Raw genomic sequence first — 23,236 nt, 5'->3', positions numbered from 1 at the left:
ATACCAAGGTTAGAGTTATCTAATAGAATTTAGCGCAGTGAAATTGACTGTATGTAAAAAGAATGTTCCTTAAAATGTACGTGTGTTTCTGTTTCCAGCACACTTCTATTCCAGTGCGCAAATGAGCACCGTGGTCTTTATTCATGTGATGTCACATGTGTAGTTTGATCACATACAACATCTGAAGAAAAAAAATCACTTGGGGGCAGAAGATACAATATTTAACTACAAGAACTGGTTGTGCTCTGCAAATGTGTCTAATCTAACCACTATGTCAGTATTAATCACGATCCGCAGGACAGCAGCTGTAACATTTTGAAAGCAAGCTGATAGTAGGTGCCTCCATAAGCAAGAATATACCTGCAGTCAAAGTTGTTTAATATCACTTATTATTTTATGACATGTTTATTTATTATCACCAAACTGAAATGTCCAGACTAGAATATGTCAGGTGGTGGCACACTCCTGTTAGTATAACTTGGAGGAGGTAAAAGCATAGGGTTAGACATGTTGTACTGTAGTGAAATGTTCATAAAGTAACTAGACTGGAATGATCTCTGTTTGATTCCTTGATAGATTAATACTCTACAGATCCAGACCCACTAAGCAAGAGCCAGGTCATGAGGATAAATCATCTTTCACACTACCGCAAAAACAGTTTGTACTCCAAACTGATTGCAGGTGTCTTTGTTAATGAAAGATAGCTTGCTTGCAAGACATGGTGATTACACAGGTTTGCGTGATATATTAATTTTTATGTAGAGCACTGGAATGTAATGTGCATATAATCCACTCTATTCATGCACTGACAAGTACTGTTAATATGTTGCCATGGCAACAGTTGTAACAGCTGCAACATACTGTCTCTATTAGGAGAACAGAGTGGTTCTCAGCCTTCATTGCCAGCCTGGATACAATCATCTTCATGTATACTCAAAAACATGCAACAAAAAATACCTGCCATAAAAAAAATAAAATGGATACATACCGTAGAGAAATTGTGTATAACAATATGAGGATCTGCTTTTTAAAAAAAATGCTAACCAATGCATTTTGTGAGCTCTAATCAGCTTTATTAACATTATTATTGTGATGAGAATCTTTTAGTCCTTGTTTTCTTTACAGTAATTCAGGATATGTAAATATTGCAAATACAATTACAGCTAGACCATTGGAGTGAAGCTAAACTACAACACCTGAAGTATTTAGGCACCAAGAAGTGCAGTAGCAATATTTTCATCATAATATTATATTTAAACAATCTGCATAATTCTAATTAAATTATTAAAAAAAAAAAAAAAAAAAAAGTGAGTTGAATGGTTATTGGATTAGTGGCCTTTTCTTTGATTCTTGTCATTTTTATAACAACTCTTCAACAATGATTTTAGCAGGTCTTGGGACCACTGCTGATAAGTAGCGTAACATTTCCTTTTGAATCAATAAGAAGCATCTTTGCTTTTTTTAAATTATCTACCAAGTGTGTATTTAATAGATGAGGGAGATTGCATGAATGAGAATTTCAATTTTGTTGAAACGCATGTTGTCATTCAATTTGTGACCTAGAAACAAATTTTAATTTCCGACGAACCACACGGATACACGATATTGCTTTTCTTTTTTCCAAATGTTATGTTCATCATTAAATAATACGTTTTTCTATGAATACACTCAGAAAACTAGATCTTAAACAGGCCTTGCCAATGACCACAAAACACTTCAGACCCTCTTATTTGCTCTGAGAAAACAAGACACAACAATTAAATATGTTTTGTAATAACAGTAAATAAAAGTATCTGTAAGATGCCACTACAGTAATGTCCTACTGTAGCACTGAATTATTTGTTGCAGCCTGCATTTGGTTGACATGTAATTCTGGCTGTACTCCAAGTACACCATCATTTTAGTGAGGTGTGTTGCTGCACTGTATTGTTAATAAGAGACTACATCTGCACACAAACTTTATGGAAATGTGAACACTGCATTCTTAGAAATGCTACAGTGAACCCTAACTACGTTAATCTAACTGGGCTCTTACCAAAACTCCATGATGTTAATTTCCTTTTTGTTGAAGCTCATAAATTTAAACTACTGCATACAACAGGGCACTAGAGCTGAATTCTGTCTTAAATCTCTCTCTAGCAGTTTAGTAGGTTGTAAAGAAAATTGAACCTTTCAGAATTCCTCCACTGGGTTGGCATTGTCCATGATTGGAAGACTATAAAAGCGTCCTCTTCCTTGGCCAGCACAATCCCGGATCTCGATCCAGTAGAGTATCCGTGGGACCCGATCCTAGACTGACTAGGGTCTCACCCAGCTGATACAGGTGGTGTCATAGCCAGAGTTTCAGTCCCTCTGGGTCAGTCAGGTTCCCAAAGTGGCGTGCAAGAGCGTCGCTCAGTGCTGCACGGCTCCCTCAGTCGGGAGTGGAGGTTCAGTAGGACTAGCTGTGCATCCCCCCTGAGTGTAGTAACTGTTTTTTTCAGAAAAAAGCTGCAATATTTTCAGATATAAAAATGTTATAATATTATTAATAAAGAACAGTCACAGAAATTAAAGTATCTTACCTTCTAGATCTTTTTTGTCTCTTGGTTCAGCTGGGTAGCTGTATCTGGCACAGGAGAAGTGCTGAGCACGCACAGTTTTCGGAGCACTGGACGCACGTTATAGGATTTACAAACTGCTTCTAAATAAGAAAAAGAATACATTTGTTAAACAACAAACAGTTTCAAATGTCATTTTATTTATTTATGCCTTTTTATGATGTTTGCAATTATGTGGCTCTGGGTTCTGATGATCCATTACAGTCAGATGACAAAATTTCCTTTCAGCTTGGCTGGCCTCACCCTTATATGCAAGGCTTGAATGGTTTTGAATTGAATAAGGAAGTGTGTTTTATTCTTGGGAGTTATTCTTCTCCAGACAAGCGCAAGCACTCTAAAACCAGATCAAATGAATAACTCAATACTGGAGCAACAGAACAGGTGTACTGTTATTTTCTGGTACGCAGGTAAAGAGTGGTATGCAGCACACTGCGCTTACTCACACATGCCTAAACAATTTCCACTTAGAAAGCACGGAATTGCCTATTTAAATCTGGCACGTTGTGCTGCTTTCGGTCTTTTTTATTTAATTCATCTTTTTAATTTTATTTATCAATATGTTCTAGTCTTGTACATCGTTGTTAATGTAATTTATCATATTTATCCATCATTAAGAACATAGTATGCAAATATTTATCATATGCAATACATTGGGTACTTGTACATTTTTTTATTTGTGCAGCTTTGCGGTGGACATCTCATTTTGTCTTGACCGTCCTGATTATTTTTTTCTTTTTAGAGAAATTGATTGTCTGTTTCCAGTGTAAGTTTGTGAAATAGACAGTATAATTAATGGTAAATGTACCTCTGTTTGACAATAGGAAAACACCCATCAGATCGCAACTGATTGCATCTGGCATCGTACCACTTTTTCAATGTGACAACGTACCTCTTTTTGCACGGGTTAGGTTTTGGTACGTGTACCACATTCTGACGATGTACCACTTTATGACACTACACCGGCACACACAATGATGGCAAACATCATAACGAGGCAAGGAGAAGATGAACAAATACATGCAATATTCTCTGTGTTACTAGATGTTCAAAATCACTTTTTATGGTCAATATAAAGTATGTGGCAAAAAAGCAGGGAATTCTCCAAATGCTGAAAAACCCATGCAATAATTATAACAGGTAGATTTTTAATTCATAAATACAAGTTTGTATACAGCGTATCCGTTGTCATTTGATACAATAGAGTCAATTTAATAGGCACAACTTTGTGCAGAAGCAGAAGATACCGGTTTTTTTTTCCCCACGTGTTTTTTTTTTTTTTTTTTTTTTTGTTCCATTCTTTTATACTACCGTATTTCAATCAATCCTCATTTCATACAAAATTTACACCATATGCACAAATGTATTGTATAATCCCATTCGCAAATATTTTATGGAATGCATTGAATAGTATTAAAACGTTAGGTAATGTTATGACAAAAAAAAAAAATAAAAAAATAAAGATACGACTGTATATTCCCACACAGCCCTTTAAGATTTTGTGTCGGCAAACAGAAAAACGAGCATCTCTTGCTGCCTTTTAACACATCTTTTCATGCTTGGGGGCTGAGCTGCTCTTCGGGGTATATAACTATAAGAACAGCGCCGAACCCTCAGGACATGGATTTACTCGTTTGTAGCTGATCGCCCTGCAGTGGGACTAGATAACGCTGCTAGGGAATATAATATATGACATGCCAAAAGGACTCACGTTGAGCGAGGGAAATCCCCATCAAAAAAAAAAAAAACCTGCTTTGGGTGGAAGGTAAACGATATCTCCTGGGTGAATGTAAGTACCGGTATTCAAATATCATAGTCTAGCACGCTGAACATTGTATCCATGATCAAATTATTTTACACAGCAGTAAGGCTATTGGTATTGATTTGACAAGGTGACAATAGTCCTCTTGCTTATTGGTACCATAATATAAAACATACTGTACATGTATACAGTAAGTATGTAAACTAGTACACCGTCAATCTATCAGAGACTTAGCGGAAAGATTGTTATTTAATTAATGTTACATTTGCCTGGTTACTTACAACATCTGTATCATCAATATACGGGTTTCTTCAATAATGTGCATCTGTAATGTGTCGGCAATAACTTAAACAGCTGAAATCCATGGAACAATAAAGCATAATTATACAGATCATTTTCAGACTTGTTTAAATATGATGCATACGCTTCGTGGAGTACTGGGGAGGGTTCATGATGTAGAGCTGCACGTCGTGATCATCCCACTGTTTTACTACTCAAGCCCCAAGTAGGCACTATAGTGAGATGACCATTGTGCCGGTATTACTGACCCGAATATAATAAGCCTTTGGTGATGATGACTGTTAAGAACGAACACATGCGTGCGCAATTTAATTTTTTTCTGCACATGTATATACCTTGCACAGGGAGTTATGCATTTTGGAATGTACTGCAGGTTCTGACGATTTTAGGAGAGACATGTGATTGGCTGTTTGAAATACGAATAAGCTTTTTGTAAAAGTGATCAATTTTAACCAACAATGTTATTCTAATTTCTACTATTATTTTTGATATATTTTAGTTTTACTTTATTTTATTATTTTTAAATATAATAAGGCAGTGTAAGGCAGCAATATGGTTAGTCTACATGTTTTTTGAATGGCTAACCTCCTTATACTGTATATATTAACGACCAGGTTTCACATACCCAGATTCACAGATTAGTAGCAGTTACTTATATAACATCTAGCCTACCTGTGATATTACCCACAGCAAAACAACCAGGAGGCACTATTACACAAATTAATATTGAATACCAATTCTGATAAGGATTAAATGAAAGGTTTTGGGTAAAATTGTGATTAGGAATTGTTTTATGTGTAGATACAGTACTCCTGGAGCATTTGTCATCACCTGAATCCACAACAAGGAATATTTTTTTATCCCTTTTAATTCAAAGACGACCAACAACACTCTTATAGGATACGCCTGCCTATTGGTAGGTATCACTGAGCTCTTTATATCAGAGCTGCCGATAGGCCCCTTCCTGGGGTGACGTCCTCGGTCCCGCCTAACGAGGGGTCAAAACAGTCAACCCACAGAAGCCATTACTATTTTTTGCCTCGCAAGACAGTAAGGTGAGACCTTCTGTGTTGATAACTGAGCGGGTACTAAAATAGCTTTTCCTGGTCGACTGCAGTTCCCCTGCCTTCGTGCCGTAAGCTGGCTTGTTGCTTTCGTGGAATCAGTGACTTATAAAATAAAGTCTCTTTTTTTGTCTCCTTTCTTAAAGTAGCCTGCCTCACTTGCATTGCAGGCTTGCTTCTTTACTGTCTGTCATTTGTGTGTGACTGCCTGTGCAGTATTGATTTAAATGAGTGAGTGTGTGTGTCTTTACAGCCTACGCTTTTGGGGAGAAAATGGTTCCTCCACCGGGGCTAGGCTCTGCTATAACCCCGTCGTTGAGCGATTCCACTGGCTGCTAATCTGCAGTTGAGCAAAAATAAGTAATATCCTACTGTTATAGTTATGTGTCCACTTGTGTGTGACCCGATCGCACAACCTGGCTTGGCCTGCGTTGTGCTGTAAATTTACTTCACTGCAGTTTAAAAAAAAATAAATTAACAGCCATGGCCCCATCTCCTGTGGCCGAGACAGAGCCCAGCTCCGAGGTTGCCTTGGAAGCTAGTCTCCCCCCGCTTTCTCTACGTCAGTGCTGATGGGACGTACTGCAACCATCTTGCAGGTCCCCTGGTGGTAGCTCGCAGGTGGCTATGGCTGTCACAGGCGAGGGTTCCAGGCGCAGACAAGGCAGCGCTGCTCTGGTATACTTTCCCTTAAGTATGTTGTTGGTCGTCTTCAAATTGAAAGAGAACGTTAGGTCACTTACCGTAACCGTGGTTCTCTGAAAGAGAAGACGACCAACAAACCTTGCGAGGTTGCATCCGTCACCGTCACGGGTTCGGTGCAAAAAGAGGAATGGCTTCTGTGGGTTGACTGTTTTGATCCCTCGGTAGGCGGGACCTAGGGCGTCACCCCAGGAAGGGGCCTATCGGCAGCTCTGATATAAAGAGCTCAGTGATACCTACCAATAGGCAGGCAAATCCCAAAGTTTGAATAAAATAAACACATTTTTAGGCAAACAGGAGGGATTTCAAGAAGGTACTAAAATTGTTTTTTGGAAATGTATTATCCAAGCAAAAAGTAGTTCAACTGAGTTCATCATGTCTAGAGAAAGTTACAACTTACCACAAACAAGTTAAAAGACATGTTCAATCAAACTCACAGGGGTCAATAACGTTGGTGTATTACAGTCACACAGCATTTCCCATCAGACAATGTAAAACAAATTACATTCACTCAAAATGATAATTCTCACACATTTTAACAGTTATTTAAGTTTGTATAAATCACTTCATAAACTAGTATAAAAACAATCACGTGCTTGCGCAGTAAGAGCCACTTAAAGTTGTGTCATTGTAAAACTTCTATACAATTCAGTATTCCAACATTTCAACCGTAGAACTGTCCCGTGTATAGTGGCTTAAAAGGGATACTACATACCATTTACATTATTGAAATGGATCATTTCTTACCTGTTTTATTCTATGTATTTTAAGTAATTCTCTTTTGTAATAGTAAGCATTTTTAAAAGGATTCAAGCACAAACATGATAGAGAACATGTTCAGTAACAGAATATCAAACAGGTAACAAAATTAAATGTTAGGAAAATATATTTGATAAAGTATCTCATTTATGTGTCTTTTTTAATGTATGAAGTTTCTTTTTTTAATAGAAAGTCCTTAATACTACATTTATACATCTACTTAAGTTCAACTGACACATCAGAGATCACTTTTCAGCACCATTCAGAAATGATCATTGAAATTATTTGATTTTTCAACATTTATAACCTTTCAATATTACCCAATGAAAAACAAGTACTGGTCTTCGTTTTCCTGTTGATATTTCATATAATTTACAAATACATCTTCTGTGCAATGTTAATCTTTTCAAATATGACACAGTCCCACCAACTTGTTATTTGTAATTAATGATGTAGGGGATCATACAGGCGTTCCAAGCTCTTGACGCACTAAGAACAATGTCTCTTCAAGTCTGTTTCCATAGCAATTGTGCTTTTTCAGATTTCTACTTGTGGTACCCACGGACAAACCAACAACACAAGATATACTATTTTTCTAGTCATGAATCCTTCCAAACCCACATAAATGTAACACTGTGTCGAGGCTTTTTCAGCTTGTAATAGTTAAAGCTGTCTTGATATTGTGGACAGTAAAACAGAGGTTCTGTATTAGTAATAGAAAAATTCATACATACATTAGTTCAACCCTTTTTACTGAAATCATCATTATACTGTAAACTGTTCTAAAACGCAGAGTCTTAAAAACACAGCAGGTGTGATGGGACACATTTTATTCCTGGAACTTGCAGTTTTGTGACCCAGTTTTGCCTCCCAAGTAAAGCTAATCAAATTAAATACATATATAAAGACATTACAGTGATCAGGACCTTGTTCAATTTCCCCATACTGATATACAATTAGCAGATTACAACACTTAAAGCTCACTGTATCCTTTGTATTATGTAAAGTACTTGACCATTGAATCCTTTGTGTAACTGAAGACATCCCCAAACTAATGTATTTTACTAAGAGAAATCCATGCAACAAAATTAAGTACTGTGTGTCATTTCGTGTCATTAACTACTGTTTAATCTGCTAGTGTGCTTTTTCTTTTAGTTTTTTTGTTGAAATCCATTTCTTACTGGTTATTTTTACTTTAGATTAGAACGGCACAGATTTGCTTCTTCCTATCACTTACTGTGGTAGCAGGGTTCCAGTTTTAATGAGTTAGCAAGTTAGAAGATACCAAGGAAAGGTTACTGCTTTTTAAAGAATATAGACTACAGAGTTTAAACATGCCTTACAAATAACCCAATTTCAATTTATTTATTTATTTTTTAAATGTCCTAGTTTCCAATTTTTATAAAACATTAAGGCTGCCACTTTTAAACACGTAAACTCTGTTTAGTACAAATAATCATTTAGAAAATCGATAAACTATAAAACCAGTATTAAGCGCCTGCCAAGTCTTATCATTTACCTGCCTTTGTTTTTGTATTTGTATACTCAATGACATTCTGGTTTATTATTAAACACCCCAGCCTTGTTTTGGACAGATTGTCTGTACATGTATTTTCCTTTACATCCTTACTGTTCCACCACCTTTATACATGCACTGTTAAGAAACTACAGCCTCCACAATGTGAATCCAGTCAACAGGTGGAAATTCAGGTATGACTGTGTGCTGTGATTTTCTTTCGCTTGGATATCTCCTTCCCAGCCGCATTTAGTCAGATGCTGGTCAGAACCAAAAAATGATTGACGTCACACGCAACAAAAGACAGTTGTTATTAATTATTGTTATTAAATAAATCAGTTTGCCAATAATTTTAAATAAGTCAGTTTATTGCTATCTTTTGTAAATATATTTAGGAATGTCTTTATAATCCACACATTTTACTGATTATAATCGACTTAATAAAGTTCAATTAGTTCTGTTGAAGGGGAAAAAAGGAGGTTTTAAACATATGATTTGCCAAACATAACCCCTGTATTTTCGTCTCATCATGCTTGCTGCCCGCCATGTTGTTTGTCTTTCTGGAGTGTACTAACTGATGCAACGTAATGACGAAAATCCTTAGCCCCACGCCTGGCCTGGCTCGGCTCGCTGCCGGATTTAAATGTCTTGTGAGGCCAGAGTTTCATGGTTTGGTTCCCGCTTGGCTCGACAAATAGCCAGTGGAGAACTACCCATACCACTACCGTACCACGTCCACTACCGTACCACGCCCACGGGCATAAGGCTGTAAATGATCTGCTGATAAGCTCTAGCCCAGGCTTTCCATCAGTTTTAGCTCTCTTAAATCTAAGTGCTGCCTTTGATACTGTAGACCGCCCCACCTTATTGAATCACCTTGAAAACAGAGTGGGGCTGTCTGGCCCTGTCCTGGCTCAAATCGTATTTGTCCGATAGATTTCAGTTTGTCTGTTTAGCCTCCTTGCACTGGCTCCCTGTGCAGTATAGAATAGATTTTGCTGTTAGACTATAAAGCCCCAAATGGATTAATACCTAGTTATTTGCAACAGTTACTGACCCTGTATCATCCAAATTGCACTCTTAGTTCACGGAATGCAGGACTGCTGGTTATTCCTAGGGTCAATAAAATTAACACAGGAGGAGGAAGGGCTTTCTCATGCAAAGCCCCTAAATTATGGAATGCTCTCCCTCCTTTCATCAGAGAAGTTGGGACTGTTACAGTTTTAAGTCAAGATGGAAAACATACTTGTATAAAAACAGCTTTCTCATCTTAATGGGTTTTATGTAACTTTTAAATTGCTGTTTAAAAAAAAAAAATGTATATACTGTTATTTAAATATGCAATTTAATATGTAGCAGTTGTGTTTGTGTGTGTGTCATCCCTGGGGATCTTTATAAAAAAGGTATTGTGTTGTGTAAATGTAGGTGGGTTTTACAATGTACTGTACAGTACACTGCTACTGGTATATAAGTGCAATAAATTAATAAATAAAGCAAGTCATTTTTATTACAGTATTTTGTGAACCCCTGAAAAGTAAATGTTAAAAAGGAGCAAGCCTTTATATACCCAACATAGTATTTAGTTGTTTGTATTGTTAGTTTGCGGGTATGAGTTACCTGTTAATGTGCAGTGTTAGATCAAAGTAAAAGTGGCATTTATTCTTAACAAGCTGCTCTAAGCATATTAGCCATGTGGTTTCTGAATGCATAGTTATTGAGATATCATTCACCTTCAGTTGCTAATATTAATTTATGGCTGTCATGTGGTAGGCAAGTGAACTGTTATTTTCTGCATAATAAAAGTTAGCAATGTGCTGTTTTTACACTCCTTAAATTTAAATGAATTTCTCTGATTAAAATAGGATTTGTTTTCGTTAATAGTCAACAACTAATACTTCTGCCATTGCCTCCTACATTTGCCTTTTCTCTATTCAAAGAAAATCTCTATGAAGAATGTTATGCAGATTAAGTAGGTACCTAATTAACTTACCCCCGTGCAAAAATCTAAAGGGTTAATGTGGTCAGATTGAGTAGTTTCTGTCTAAAGTGTTTCTGCCTGTTTCAAAGAGTTTTAATGGAGGTGGGAACCTATTTCAAACAGGATCCGTGCAAAAGGTCTTCTGTGGGTGTAGTGACTCTTTGACTATGTTATGGTGATGGTGCCCAATTGCTGCTAGGGATTGCTGCAATATTAAAGGATGAAAGGGATACTGTAGCTGCACCCCCACCCTCAGTATGGAATCTCAGCCGAAAGTATACTCCACCAGTATATCGTTAAAGGGCCATCTGTTTGGACCTTACAGAACAGCAGGTGCTATGGAGATATCAAATAGATAACGGTACAATATTGTATATATGTGATGAACTTAAAGAGGATTTAAAGTCAAGCACCCTGAGGGGTCCTGCAGTGCCAGTGTCACAGCCCTGTCATTCTTTTCCATCAGTTGTTTGTATGATATTCTATACTCAGGTGTTATTAATTTTCAATTAATTTGAAATGGTATAGAGGATATTTTAGGCCAAAATCACAAATAAATAAATAAATATGTATTTCTATATTTGTTTATTTATCTATTCATTTATTTATTTGTTTATTTTGGTATAAAATATCCACCATAACCAGGTACAAGAAACTATAATTTAATTAATACAGAACATACATTTAAAAAGGCAGCGTTAAAATGAGCTCTCTAACTTTACTTTTTTCTCTCTATCGTGACATATTTGCTTTATTATGTTCTATTAAATGCATCTTCTCTTGTTTGTTCATATCTCCTGAAACACACGTGTTTAGTTTTTTTTGCTCCACCTTTACTACTGTTCAATCCCACATGTTCATTGATTGAAATCCTTAAATTATGTAAAAACTGTAATTTGCATAATTAACATATATGTTTATCATTTAAAAACAGAAAATCTGCCACCTTTATGTAAAATGCACCAATTCCACGTGTCGGAAAACAGCAGAAATTTTTATGATTTTATAATAAAAGTCATTTTAAAACAGACGGAGACAGCGAGTTTCGGACTGCTGGAAGACCCTTTTGATATTCAGGTCGAATGTCTTTGCGCTATGCCAATCTGTCCAGTGGGAGGTGAAGTCTGATGCCCAATCGCGAGTCAGTAGCATTCCCTTTAAGAATATGTTTGCGCTGGCGCTAGGACACTCAAGTTATGCGTTTTTCATATCCAACATGGAAGAGACACCAGTGCAGCATGACGTGGAATTTGGCATCACACAAGCAAATCTTAGACAAAAAAGGGGTCACTTAACACCACAGGAACTTGAGATATTATTGCAGGCTGAAGCAAGAAAAACAATAATATATGGCACCAAACATCGACCACCCAGTGCAAAAAAGGCGAGAGAGGCATGGGAACGGATTATGCTTTACATCCCGTAGCGCAGTTATTATTTGTAACATTGAAAAACCTGAACCAACTCTGAGTACATTTTTGTCTCTTTATAACGACACTGTTGTTTTTTAGTTTTACCATGTACTAATAACGTATGCTAATATACTGCAGTGAACCTCGGTTCCCAAAGCAAGGGCTTCTTACAGATGATAGCTGTTCCTGCAAGGGAGCCCGTCTCTGTAGTACAGCGGTATCGGCGCTATGCTTCAGACCCCTAAACTACATTGTAGTCAATAATACATACCTTTATATGCCATTCCCATCAATGGATGGTTTTAGAGTGAACTCAGGCATTTACAAACATGTGTCCTCTTTCTGCAAAAACAAATTGTTTTAAAATTAGAAAACAAAAATACTTGGATAGCCTACAAAAAATTAATAAAAGTAAAACAATGTATATTATAGTGAACAATGTAAATCAGTACATATAAAAAAAGGTGCTCCCTGATCTCTCGCAGTAGCGATAACAGGAGCGTCTCCCAGTGTTCCCTGACTATTGTAGTGCAAAACCTGACCAATTCAAACAGCTGAAATGTATTTTTAACATTTTAAATGACAGATCAAGGTGATGGCTCAATTATACCTGCATTGAGCAGGAGTACTTGGAGTGCAAATGGTGTCATAAGCCATGAATACATTACCCTGCATGCTTCACTAAAGCTGCAGTAGCTTCATGTATTGCACCACTTACAACCGACTGGCTAATACCTGCAGCAGCACCTACAGTCCCCTCAAAGGAACCACTAGCAAGAAAAGTTAGTGCAGCCGTGAGCTTTAAAGCAACAAGCAATGTGCATCTTCCCCTGTATCTTTCCAGATCCGCCTGCAGATATCAGCAATAATCTGAGGCGATGTATGCGTTCGCTGTCTGATAGGCATAAAGACGGGACACAGGATCAGAAAACTATTTGAAATATTTCCTTCTCCAAGTGCTATGGGATTAGTATGGTGGTACTATGGTACTGCATGGTGCATTGATAGTACAGGACAGTACTACCATGGTAAAGTAATGAGTACCATGATCCAGTATTGGATTGCAGTTGTACTCATTATAGATACATCTATTGTACAAAAATCTTACAATGGTGGATCATGGTACATCCATGTGGCAATAGTAAAAAAGTACAGATTTAGACTGTTTTAAATTGTGTGGTTATAACAATAGCACTATTGGACACAATATTTGCACTTTGTCTTAGAATTGAACTATAGAGATTAAGCTTTTGGTGTGGTACTCCATATGGTTTTAAATAGCTTGGTTTTGTATACAGTGTTGTATTACCTAACCTTTTAGGTTACTTTACCTTGGCCATATAAACGTAGTGCCATGTTTACCATGCAGTTTGTTCTCTACTAACATTTTGTTTTTCAGTTAGGTTGACCGCTTTAACCATGGTGCAGTATTTCATTATATAATGAATAATGAAACCCAAGTTGATCACCTTCTTTCAGTTAGCCTTCAAGAGTGTTGTTTTGTTTGTAGAAATTATGGAAGAGATGGAAAGGTCACCAGCCACTCTGTAAAGTATGTGCATTCACAAAAAAAATCTGAGGCTGCAGAAAGCTTTGGAAGGGCCCCCAAAAGTCACAGTTACAAGAGTGTTTTCCTTTAAACGAGAGCAGGCTACAAGAATCCCTTCCTGCTAAAGACATTAACTTTGGTCTGCTTTCAGGCACATTGTATCTAAAAACTGGAGTAATTAAATTATGGGAATTGTAAGAGAAAATTGACTTTAATGAAGACTAAAGTTTGTTACAGTTGGATTAGAACAAGGAACCAGGGACTGGAACTATCATCAAGCTCTATCTATTCCGTTTTCCTGTTCTCAAATCCCTGTAGTACCACCAATCAATATATGGCTGTGCTATGTGCAGAGTGTCTGCTACCATGTGCTGGAACATATTGAATAAAATGTACTGTACTGCTCTGTATTGCTAATTCGTTCTTAATTGTGCCAAGCCCTGTGACCTTTCCCCGGGGTGTGATCACTGCTCCACTCCAAACCAAATCGAAAACCCCCAAGTCTGTTCCCACAGGCAAACGGACGGTTTTTTGAATGGCTGTCCACTATACATTTGAAAATGATGGTTTATCCTCATGAGACAAGCCACACATAACCAACTGATAAAATAGTAACCATTTGCTTTTCAAAAATGTCATTTCATTAAAGATAACTTGAGTCTAATTACTGGCAAACTAACATGAAGTATGATTAAATAGCAGCAAACTGATCTCAATACAAGGTAAGGCACATTGCTATGGAGTTCATAATATGATTTAGGAGTTACACCACACTGGGTTATACCAGAGCATGGTTCTTGTATTGTCTTTTACAGTGCATCAACTACCTGTTGTTTGGGATTAATCGCAGGATAATTAAGGGTAAGTGGTTAATGTAAACCTGATGACCAAACCAACCCCATAATTGCATTCCACCAACTTATTCATGAGTAATCTCTGACAGAATAGGAGATGGCTGAATTTACAATATGTCTCTAACTTGAAGAAATAATAATTCAATTAGTCTCACATCCTTGTGAGAAACTGTCTAGTAGTGTGTTTTAGTAGAAGAACTTGCTGAGTTCGTCTGTTTACAATTAAGTTTCAAGGATGAAACGAAGAACAGAAGCAATATAATAGGAAACCAAATAACATGATACATAGGTAAGAAAAGTATTTAATTTTCTACCCCTTTAGTACATGTTTAATATACTGCTGCACAATGAAAATGCAACAGTCTCAAGTTTTACATCAACAGCTCATTGGGCACGTACATAACGTTATTTACATTTTAGTGAGCAGATAGGTTTGTTGATTGTTTGAGTAGTATTGTTCCTTTTGGAATAACAAAATACTGCACTCAAGTAATGTGATTTCATAAAAATGGCAATTGTTGAGTGTTTGGTATTTGAGTTGAGTTAAAATTGCCTAAATTAGTTGCTTAGCCATCAAATAGCCATGTATTTTATCACTGTGTATTTTATTGAATTATGTTGACGAAACAGTATATTGTGACAGTTTGCATATGGAGGCTTACCTTTGCTACAGATGACATTCATGAAACACGTTTATTTAAAAGTGTTTGCCTGTATTTCGGTCTGGAAACAAACAGGGATAAAAAGAGTTTGCTGTTTAATCTGTTACAATGCATTCATGTAAATTTGGCCATTGGTCGTATCTCTCTGAGAATTCAGCGCAGTCAGCTTTACTGAAATGAGGCAGTCAAGGAATTCACAGTAGTTCTGTTCCCGTTCCCAGTTTAGTTTGAGTCCATGTAAGGGTGTAAAAAACTGCTTTGATAAAGTGGGTTTTGTAATCTAACAATGACTCAGTAAAGTCATATTCAATAATGTAATACACATTGAACAGCAATCCCAAAAGGATCAAGTTAATGTGTTTAAATAGGAATTTCAATGTATTTTATGTATGAGTAGATATTTGCTGGTTTTCTTTCGGTAGCGCAAAAATAATGTATTTTCCACATTTATTATTTTATCTATACAAACCATCAGCTGGGCTTGTCTAGTATTTGTGATGTACTGTCATGCATTTTATAGAAAATGACGTAGGTTTGTAACACCCAACCTCAGCATAGGATAAACAATTGGTGTTTTAACCGATTAATCAATTAATCATACCTGTGGGATTTGATAGATTAAAATAATTGATCAATGAATCTTGTCTGCCTGAGTAGTATCAAAAAACGTCTATTGAAGCTATGTGGGTAGAGTGCCATACGAAAGAAACATTTCTGTCATAACAGCACGGTCAGTAACTATGGTAACCAGGACATGTTCAGTAATTGTGCTGCCTTGAACATGAAGCACTTTAATCTAATGACATCAAATAACTTGACCAGAGGAGGCATGGAAGTGAGATCACTACTGTGTTATAACTGGACCAGAGGAGGCATGGAAGTGAGATCACTACTGTGTTATAACTGGACCAGAGGAGGCATGGAAGTGAGATCACTGCTGTGTTATAACTGGACCAGAGGAGGCATGGAAGTGAGATCACTACTGTGTTATAACTGGACCAGAGGAGGCATGGAAGTGAGATCACTGCTGTGTTATAACTGGACCAGAGGAGGCATGGAAGTGAGATCACTACTGTGTTATAACTGGACCAGAGGAGGCATGGAAGTGAGATCACTGCTGTGTTATAACTGGACCAGAGGAGGCATGGAAGTGAGATCACTACTGTGTTTTTTGTTTGTAAAGGGCATGGCTTGGTCCTGGAGTGAGGGATGTCAACTGCAGAGACACGTTTTGTGCTTTAAATAATGTCAATATTGCAGTCTGAATTCCTTATTATTAAAACTTTAGCACTTCCTAATATAATCTAGATTTGAATGAATTTGTATTTTAGTACTGGTGCTATGAAAAGATCCAGAGAAATCTGTTTGCAACAACAGCTCAACGACAGGCTCAGCTAGTCTGAGTAAACTACAAGGAACTGAGAAACTACAAGAAGCTTTTCTTTCAAATCATTTTAACATTAGATTTGTAAAGGGACTTCCTGCATAGGGACACCAGTCAATGTTTCCTGGATTCATGCCTAGTGTACAGATGAATGGCCTTAACATTTACCTTTATACAATATTTTAACAGTTAGTAAAGTTTCAAAATAATGCAGTTGGAAGCAAGGCGTTAATGAAACAAGTCTAGGTTTTAAGATCTATAATACATATGGAATCACCCTCGATTTATAGGTGAACTTAAATACAATACAGTACTATTGACTCCACTGTATATTTAACAGTAAAAACGTTGTCTCTGTTAATCATTCAGTTCTTTTAGAAAAAGTTTCACAGTTTTGTCATATTAATAAAGGTTGTTTCACGTCCCAGAATAGCACATTCAACACATCCTTGTGGATGGTAGCCTCCTACAAACTTCGGCAGGACTTATTTTTTTCTATTTCGTTGCATGTTGCATTTGATGTATATGTGCACTTTATTTATTTTCAAGGTATTATGCCTTCAATGTGTGCCTTATACAGAATACATTGAGCTAGATTGTCAAAGCTCTTTATTCCAAATCATCAATAGCAATTTTTTTTTTTTCAAAAAGGAAAAACGTACCAAATAAAGACCAGAAATGAGAGTAGTGCAAAGTGTTTTTTTTATTCGACTCGGAATTTTGTGCTAATGACGATTTGGAGTAAATAGCTTTGAGAATCTAGCTCGTTATGTGTTGGGACAATGGCCACTGTTTATAAAAGCTGTTTGTTTCACTTCAGGACTACGGGTCAATTGCAATGAACAAAAAGCAGCGGATGATCCCATAGTTAGTACCTCAGGACTAGACTAAGCTAGTGCTCTAGTTATCAATTGCAACAAACCAAGAACTACCAGATAGTCCCCATTGCAACGAACTCCAGATGTTGACTGCTGCTGAGGTTCCTGATATCCGGGACTAAATGAAACCACCAAGCACTTTATACTAAGTAGAAGAGTTACCATACTAACTCAAGTTAAACTGAGAAGCTTCATTAAATGCCATTTTCTGAAATGAAACCATTAATAAAACTGACATCAAAATATATAGTTTCCAAAATATGTAACTAACATTTAGCAGACCTTTCAAATTTTAATAAGGCAGTAAATATATTTAAATAAAACACAACAATGAAACCTGTTATTAGTGACTCAGTTATGGAGGTGGCTACTATCTAACCTGTGTGCCAATTTAAACGGTGTCCTATATAAAAGTTTCCCCTCATTGTTACCATCTCTACATCAATCTGTTTTCTGTAAAAATGTTAAGTGATTACAGTTACGTTTGTGTGCTCGACGTAACGTGATTGCACGATGGGCAAGCAGCACACACGCGGAACAGCCAGTTGCAACTACAGTTTCAAGAAGGCTTTTATCACGGTGACCGTTAATGTATTATAACTACTAGTAGCATTTTACAAAACCAAACTGATGAAACTGCAGTAAATATTACCTGATGTTCCAGATTCTTGGACATCAACCCCAATGCTATCATGATCAATAACTACTTCTGTTGATGCAAGCAAAATAGGCTGTATATCTGGTGCAGAGGTTTGTCAGGCGCTCTGCATAATCGCTGTTTCAGCCTTTCCACAATTTTTTAAAATGCGATATTGTTCCTGGACACCTTTCAGGAAACGCAACATTAAATCTGGCTGCAATTTCACTCCAGACATTTGAGTGTTGCAAAACCACATTGGCGTCTTTTCTACCATCTTCAACCATTTTGATAGTGTAGTGTGCACAGGGGAAGGCAGCAGCAGGGCTGGTAGGTGATGTAATCACATACAATGACATAAGCCTGATATACTGTACTGTACGCTTCTTGCAAAGGAGTCGGCTCTTTTGTACAGCGGTGTCGGTGCTATGCTTTAGTGCAAGAGGGGCCAGGTTCACACCCGCCCTCCGCCTGGGTGTGGATTGCCTCGCCTCGTGTGATGCACCTGCCTGCGGGAACCGAGATTGCTACAATATCATTTTTTATGCACTCAACGAAATAATTTGAACTATCATGAATTGGAATCAGTCTGTTTATGCGCACACACATTTGGGGGTTTGGAGATAGTCTTGATCCTCTGCTGCATATAAACCTGAGGATCAGCTGATCCCCCAACTCATTTGATCGTTGCAATTGGAACTAATTTAACTAATTTAATCAGTCAGGAAAGTAAGGGAACAGCTAGTCCAATTTACTATGCTTGACGTGCACTAACTTCAAATGTCGTTGCAATTGACCCAATATGTATTTTATGGTTAAGTTGTGTAATAGTTGCCTGCCCATGTTTTGGTTTTGTGTTTTTCCCTGCCACATTTCGTCATTATCTACTGCTTTTAACAATGGTATAATTGATGTATTTCACAGTTTGTTTGTTTTGTTTTTAAAGTCTGTAATTGACTTATTTGTACACATGCTTTCAGTTGGTGCATTTTTATTGGAAACGTTTGATCGTACTATATGTTTGTAATTGTTATTTAAACTTTCAACATATTACTAATCATTCTCCATTATTCTGCCCCTTATATTTACGTGACCACACCATTAAAAACTGTTGCCAAATAAATCATGGAAATCACAAACTAAGATCTGTATGCAACCAGAAGCGGTGTCCATTGAAATTGTGAAATATATAAAAGAAGCAAAATGCATGGAATAATTAACCCTTTAAAGTAATAATGAATGTAGGGTTAGAGTCTGTCCTAAAGGCATGCATTGGGCAAATGGTGTACAAGCAAAGGGTGAGCCTAGGGGCTGGCAAAGCAATGACCATAGTAAAGGTAAGCATACAAACTGCCAGAAAAAAACTGCAGAAATGTTCCTTGTCAAATAGAATTCTTCACCATTTTTTGTTTACCATATAATGTCAAAATACGGAAACAAAGCATGGGTAGGATGTGGTTTAATTCAGCTGCAATGCCCAGTGCTTTAACATTTGCTTGTCAGTTTGTACCAAAGTAATTTTTAATCTGCAGTCTTCGACCTTTACACTAAAACCATTCCTGAATCCTGGGGGAACATTTTCTACATTTCAATAGTTTAGACTTCTGAGCACTTTATTAAAACACAGTTCCATTGGGATATATTACATTTATTTAAACTGACTTAATTTAAATAATGAAAATAGAACCCTTTCTGATGTACACAAATGGGCTGATATAAAAAATCTGCTGGTATTTCTATTTACTGTGGTTTAGATCAATTGAATTGACCCCATTGTTGGATTAACCACGTTAACATTACCTAAGGTATGTCTACCTCTCTGGATACGCTGTCGCACTATGAACTAAGCCGCAATCACCCTGCTACTACCTGCAGCAGCTGCGGTTTTGAGTGCCATATATAAGTTCTCATACTGATAGCTCTAATTTCTTATTTACGGCCTTGGTAGGGATAAATGGAAATTAGATGCTTGTTTTAATTATCCCATTGTTTTTTTTTTGTTTTTCAGGTCTTATAATACCCAACATGAATTGTTTAAAGATGCACTCCACATCCTCAAAACCACCCTACAGAACGCTAGGTACCCTTCATGTAAAAATATGTCCCGGAATGAAGCGTTCTGCATTTGAACACTGGTACTGTCCTCAAGATAACTTGCTGCCTTTAAATACTCACCATTTTTAAAATGGCTGCTTGCAACAGCAGTTTCCTGGTGGCTTGTGAGCTGCAAGACTCCAATACAAGCCTCTCAGTTGTCGGATATACAACTCTGCCCATTCATCTAAGGATAATGTTGGCAGCAGTCATGATGGGTATGGTTGCCATCAGTTTTTTGGGCAATGCTATAGTCTGTCTGATAGTCTACCAGAAACCAGCCATGCGGTCTGCCATCAATCTGCTTTTGGCAACCCTTGCCTTTTCCGACATAATGCTTTCCCTCCTTTGTATGCCTTTCACCGCTGTTAGCATTATTACCATCGACTGGCAATTTGGAGTCTCTTTCTGTAAGATATCGGCAATGCTCTACTGGTTCTTTGTCCTGGAAGGAGTTTCGATACTCTTAATCATCAGTGTTGACCGCTTCTTAATCATAGTTCAGCGACAAGACAAACTCAACCCATACCGTGCCAAAATAATGATCATCGTTTCTTGGCTACTCTCATTTTGCATCTCTTTCCCATCAGTGGTAGGCAGCACTGCTGTGGTTGTGCCATCCCGGGCGCCCCAGTGCGTTTTGGGTTATACAGAGTCCCCTGCAGACAGGGCCTACGCTGTTTTGCTGGTGGTGGCAGTTTTCTTCATCCCCTTCAGTGTCATGCTGTACTCCTACCTCTGTATCCTCAACACGGTGCGCCGCAACGCAGTGCGAATTCACAACCACGCAGACAGCTTGTGCCTGAGTCAGGTCAGCAAACTAGGCCTCATGGGCATGCAGCGGCCCCAACAGATGAATGTAGACATGAGTTTCAAAACCAGAGCGTTCACCACCATTCTGATCCTTTTCATCGGTTTTTCCATCTGCTGGCTGCCCCTCACAGTGGTGAGCTTGCTCTCTGTGTTCAGCCATCGTTTCTACTACAGCCCATCCTTTTATGCCGTCAGTAGTTGCGTGCTCTGGCTGAGTTACCTGAAGGCCGTCTTTAACCCTATTATATACTGTTGGCGGATTAAAAAGTTCAGAGAGGCATGCATGGAGTTCATGCCCAAAACTTTCAAGATCCTCCCTAAAGTGCCTGGAAGGAACCAAAGGAGAATACGGCCAAGTACTATTTATGTCTGTAGTGAACATATGTCTGCCGTTTAAAAAAGAGCCCTTCGCAAAAGTACCAATTTAATGCTTAATTACTACCTTTATGTTTGCACTGCACAAGTACTACTGCCACTCATAACAATTAAAAGCAAGCAGTTCATAGTATCCAGTAGTTTAAGTGGACTGTGTCTAAATAAATGACTTAAAACATACTATGTGAAAAATAAATGATGGTTGTCAGTGTTGGATGGTTTTCTACCTTTATTTGGTGGTCTACACATTATATAGTGAAATGCATTGTTCTGGAGCAAAGGAATGGTTAAAAAATATCCCACAATAAACAGAATTTACAAAAGTGAATCAAGTCTTTGGAAGTTAGGATACATTTCAATAAGAATAAAGAGGTATGGAGTTTTCAGAAAATAAGTCTTCTTTAAATTGCTTGGATATAAATGAATCATCACCGTTGTGTTACTTAACAACACTGCAGACCTGTAAAAAAAGCTTGAAAAATGACTTTAGTATGACTACCTTTTCCCTTATTAGACATGGAAACAAATGCAGAGAGGTTTATGAGTTTGATTTACGCTACTGAGTCTAAAACTTTTTTTACATTTGTTACCTCTATATAAATACTTTATGGGTATTTATAGAGCAAAACACAACGATAAAATACTATACAAAAAATAAACATAATATATACATATATACATGTATACACACACTCAACCACACACCACTGGCTACTGAGTACTTTTTTTCTAAAGTTCCTTTTCAATTGTTTAGCCAGAATCACAATTACAGATTGTGTAACAATAAACTTAAAGTATCAATCAAAAGCAAACACTGACATGTTGTACATATATTAGTACAATATTGGGTGAAACTCGTTGAAAGCAACCATTATCTCTGCACTATTGAAATAAAACAAACATAGGACAAGATTACAAGATAAGCAGAACTATTCAGACATAAACTAACTCAAACAATAACTAAAACCACAGATCATCAGGGAAAGCATCAAGGTCTTTCCTGCACGTGATTTCTACAGCTGTTTATCTCATCGTGTCTCATCGACCTGAATTGCACACTGGGTACCAGCATAACAGGGCTTGTGTGTTACAGAAATAACACAGCTTGGTTTTTGTATCATCCATCGAGAACTTTGTATCATATCATAATAGAACTGACAGAAGGCGCAGGTGTTGTTGTCCATCAAATCAACAGTACGAAGGTCACTCATGAAATCAGGACTTAAAGGATGTGTTGCAGTAAGAATACCTCTGTTAAGAAAGAGGAACTAGACTAAAAGGCTAAAATATGCACAAGAACACAGAAATTGGACTATGAAACAATGATCAAAGGTGATTTGGACTGTTGAAGGTTGAACAACGACACTTCTGCCAGTTCTGTTGTCAACGCATGTCTTCTTTCTATTCCTTAAGGATATTATCTTCAAGTATTGTTCATCCTTGATGCAAGCTATTTCACTCCTTTATGCAAGTCAAGGTTGTTTTTTTTTTTTCTTTTTTTCTTTTTTTTTTTAGTCGTTGGCAATTATTTTTTGTTATTTTTTCCCAATTTGAAATGCTCAATTATTATTTAGACTCATCTCACCACTACCACCCCTGCGCTGACTCGAGAGCGGCGAAGATGAACACACGCTGTCCTCCGAAGCGTGTGCCGTCAGCCGGTCGCTTTTTTACACACTGCGGATTCACCATGCAGCCGCCCAGGAGCTACAGCGTGGGAGGACAACGCAGCTCCCGGGCAGCTAACAGGCAAGCCCGCAGGTGCCCGGCCAGACTACAGGGGTCGCTGGTGTGCGGTGAGCCGAGGACATCCTTGGGTTGTCTGCAATTCAATTAGTTGCTTAGTGCCAAACTATTTTAGTTGGTTTCAGACTGTTAAATACCAAAAATGATATTCAAT

At 37.5% G+C, this 23,236-nt stretch overlaps 1 protein-coding gene and 1 long non-coding RNA gene across 2 annotated transcripts; one reads left to right on the top strand and one right to left on the bottom strand.

Annotated features, from left to right (window-relative positions):
- Nucleotides 1-6: 6 nt before the first annotated feature.
- Nucleotides 7-6,542, bottom strand: LOC121328022. Its single transcript, XR_005951630.1, has 3 exons — nucleotides 6,467-6,542; nucleotides 2,565-2,683; nucleotides 7-2,490 (listed from the first exon to the last, which is right to left on the bottom strand). It is a non-coding gene; the product is annotated as an uncharacterized LOC121328022 (long non-coding RNA).
- On the top strand, nucleotides 4,127-22,500 carry LOC121328020 (high-affinity lysophosphatidic acid receptor-like). Its single transcript, XM_041272453.1, has 2 exons — nucleotides 4,127-4,386; nucleotides 20,063-22,500. The coding sequence occupies exon 2, from the start codon at nucleotides 20,240-20,242 to the stop codon at nucleotides 21,356-21,358; it is 1,119 nt and encodes a 372-aa protein (XP_041128387.1). The 5' UTR covers nucleotides 4,127-4,386; nucleotides 20,063-20,239; the 3' UTR covers nucleotides 21,359-22,500.
- The last annotated feature ends 736 nt before the right edge of the window (nucleotides 22,501-23,236 follow it).

Source organism: Polyodon spathula, chromosome 15, assembly GCF_017654505.1.
Source record: "Polyodon spathula isolate WHYD16114869_AA chromosome 15, ASM1765450v1, whole genome shotgun sequence".
NCBI lineage: Eukaryota > Metazoa > Chordata > Actinopteri > Acipenseriformes > Polyodontidae > Polyodon > Polyodon spathula.
The sequence above is the reverse complement of the archived record's forward strand: the minus strand, read 5'-3'. Positions and strand labels throughout refer to the sequence as shown.

What these genes read in the sequence shown, in the direction of transcription:
- LOC121328020 (XM_041272453.1), top strand. Translation starts at nt 20,240, where the DNA reads ATGGCTGCTTGCAACAGCAGTTTCCTGGTGGCTTGTGAGCTGCAAGAC.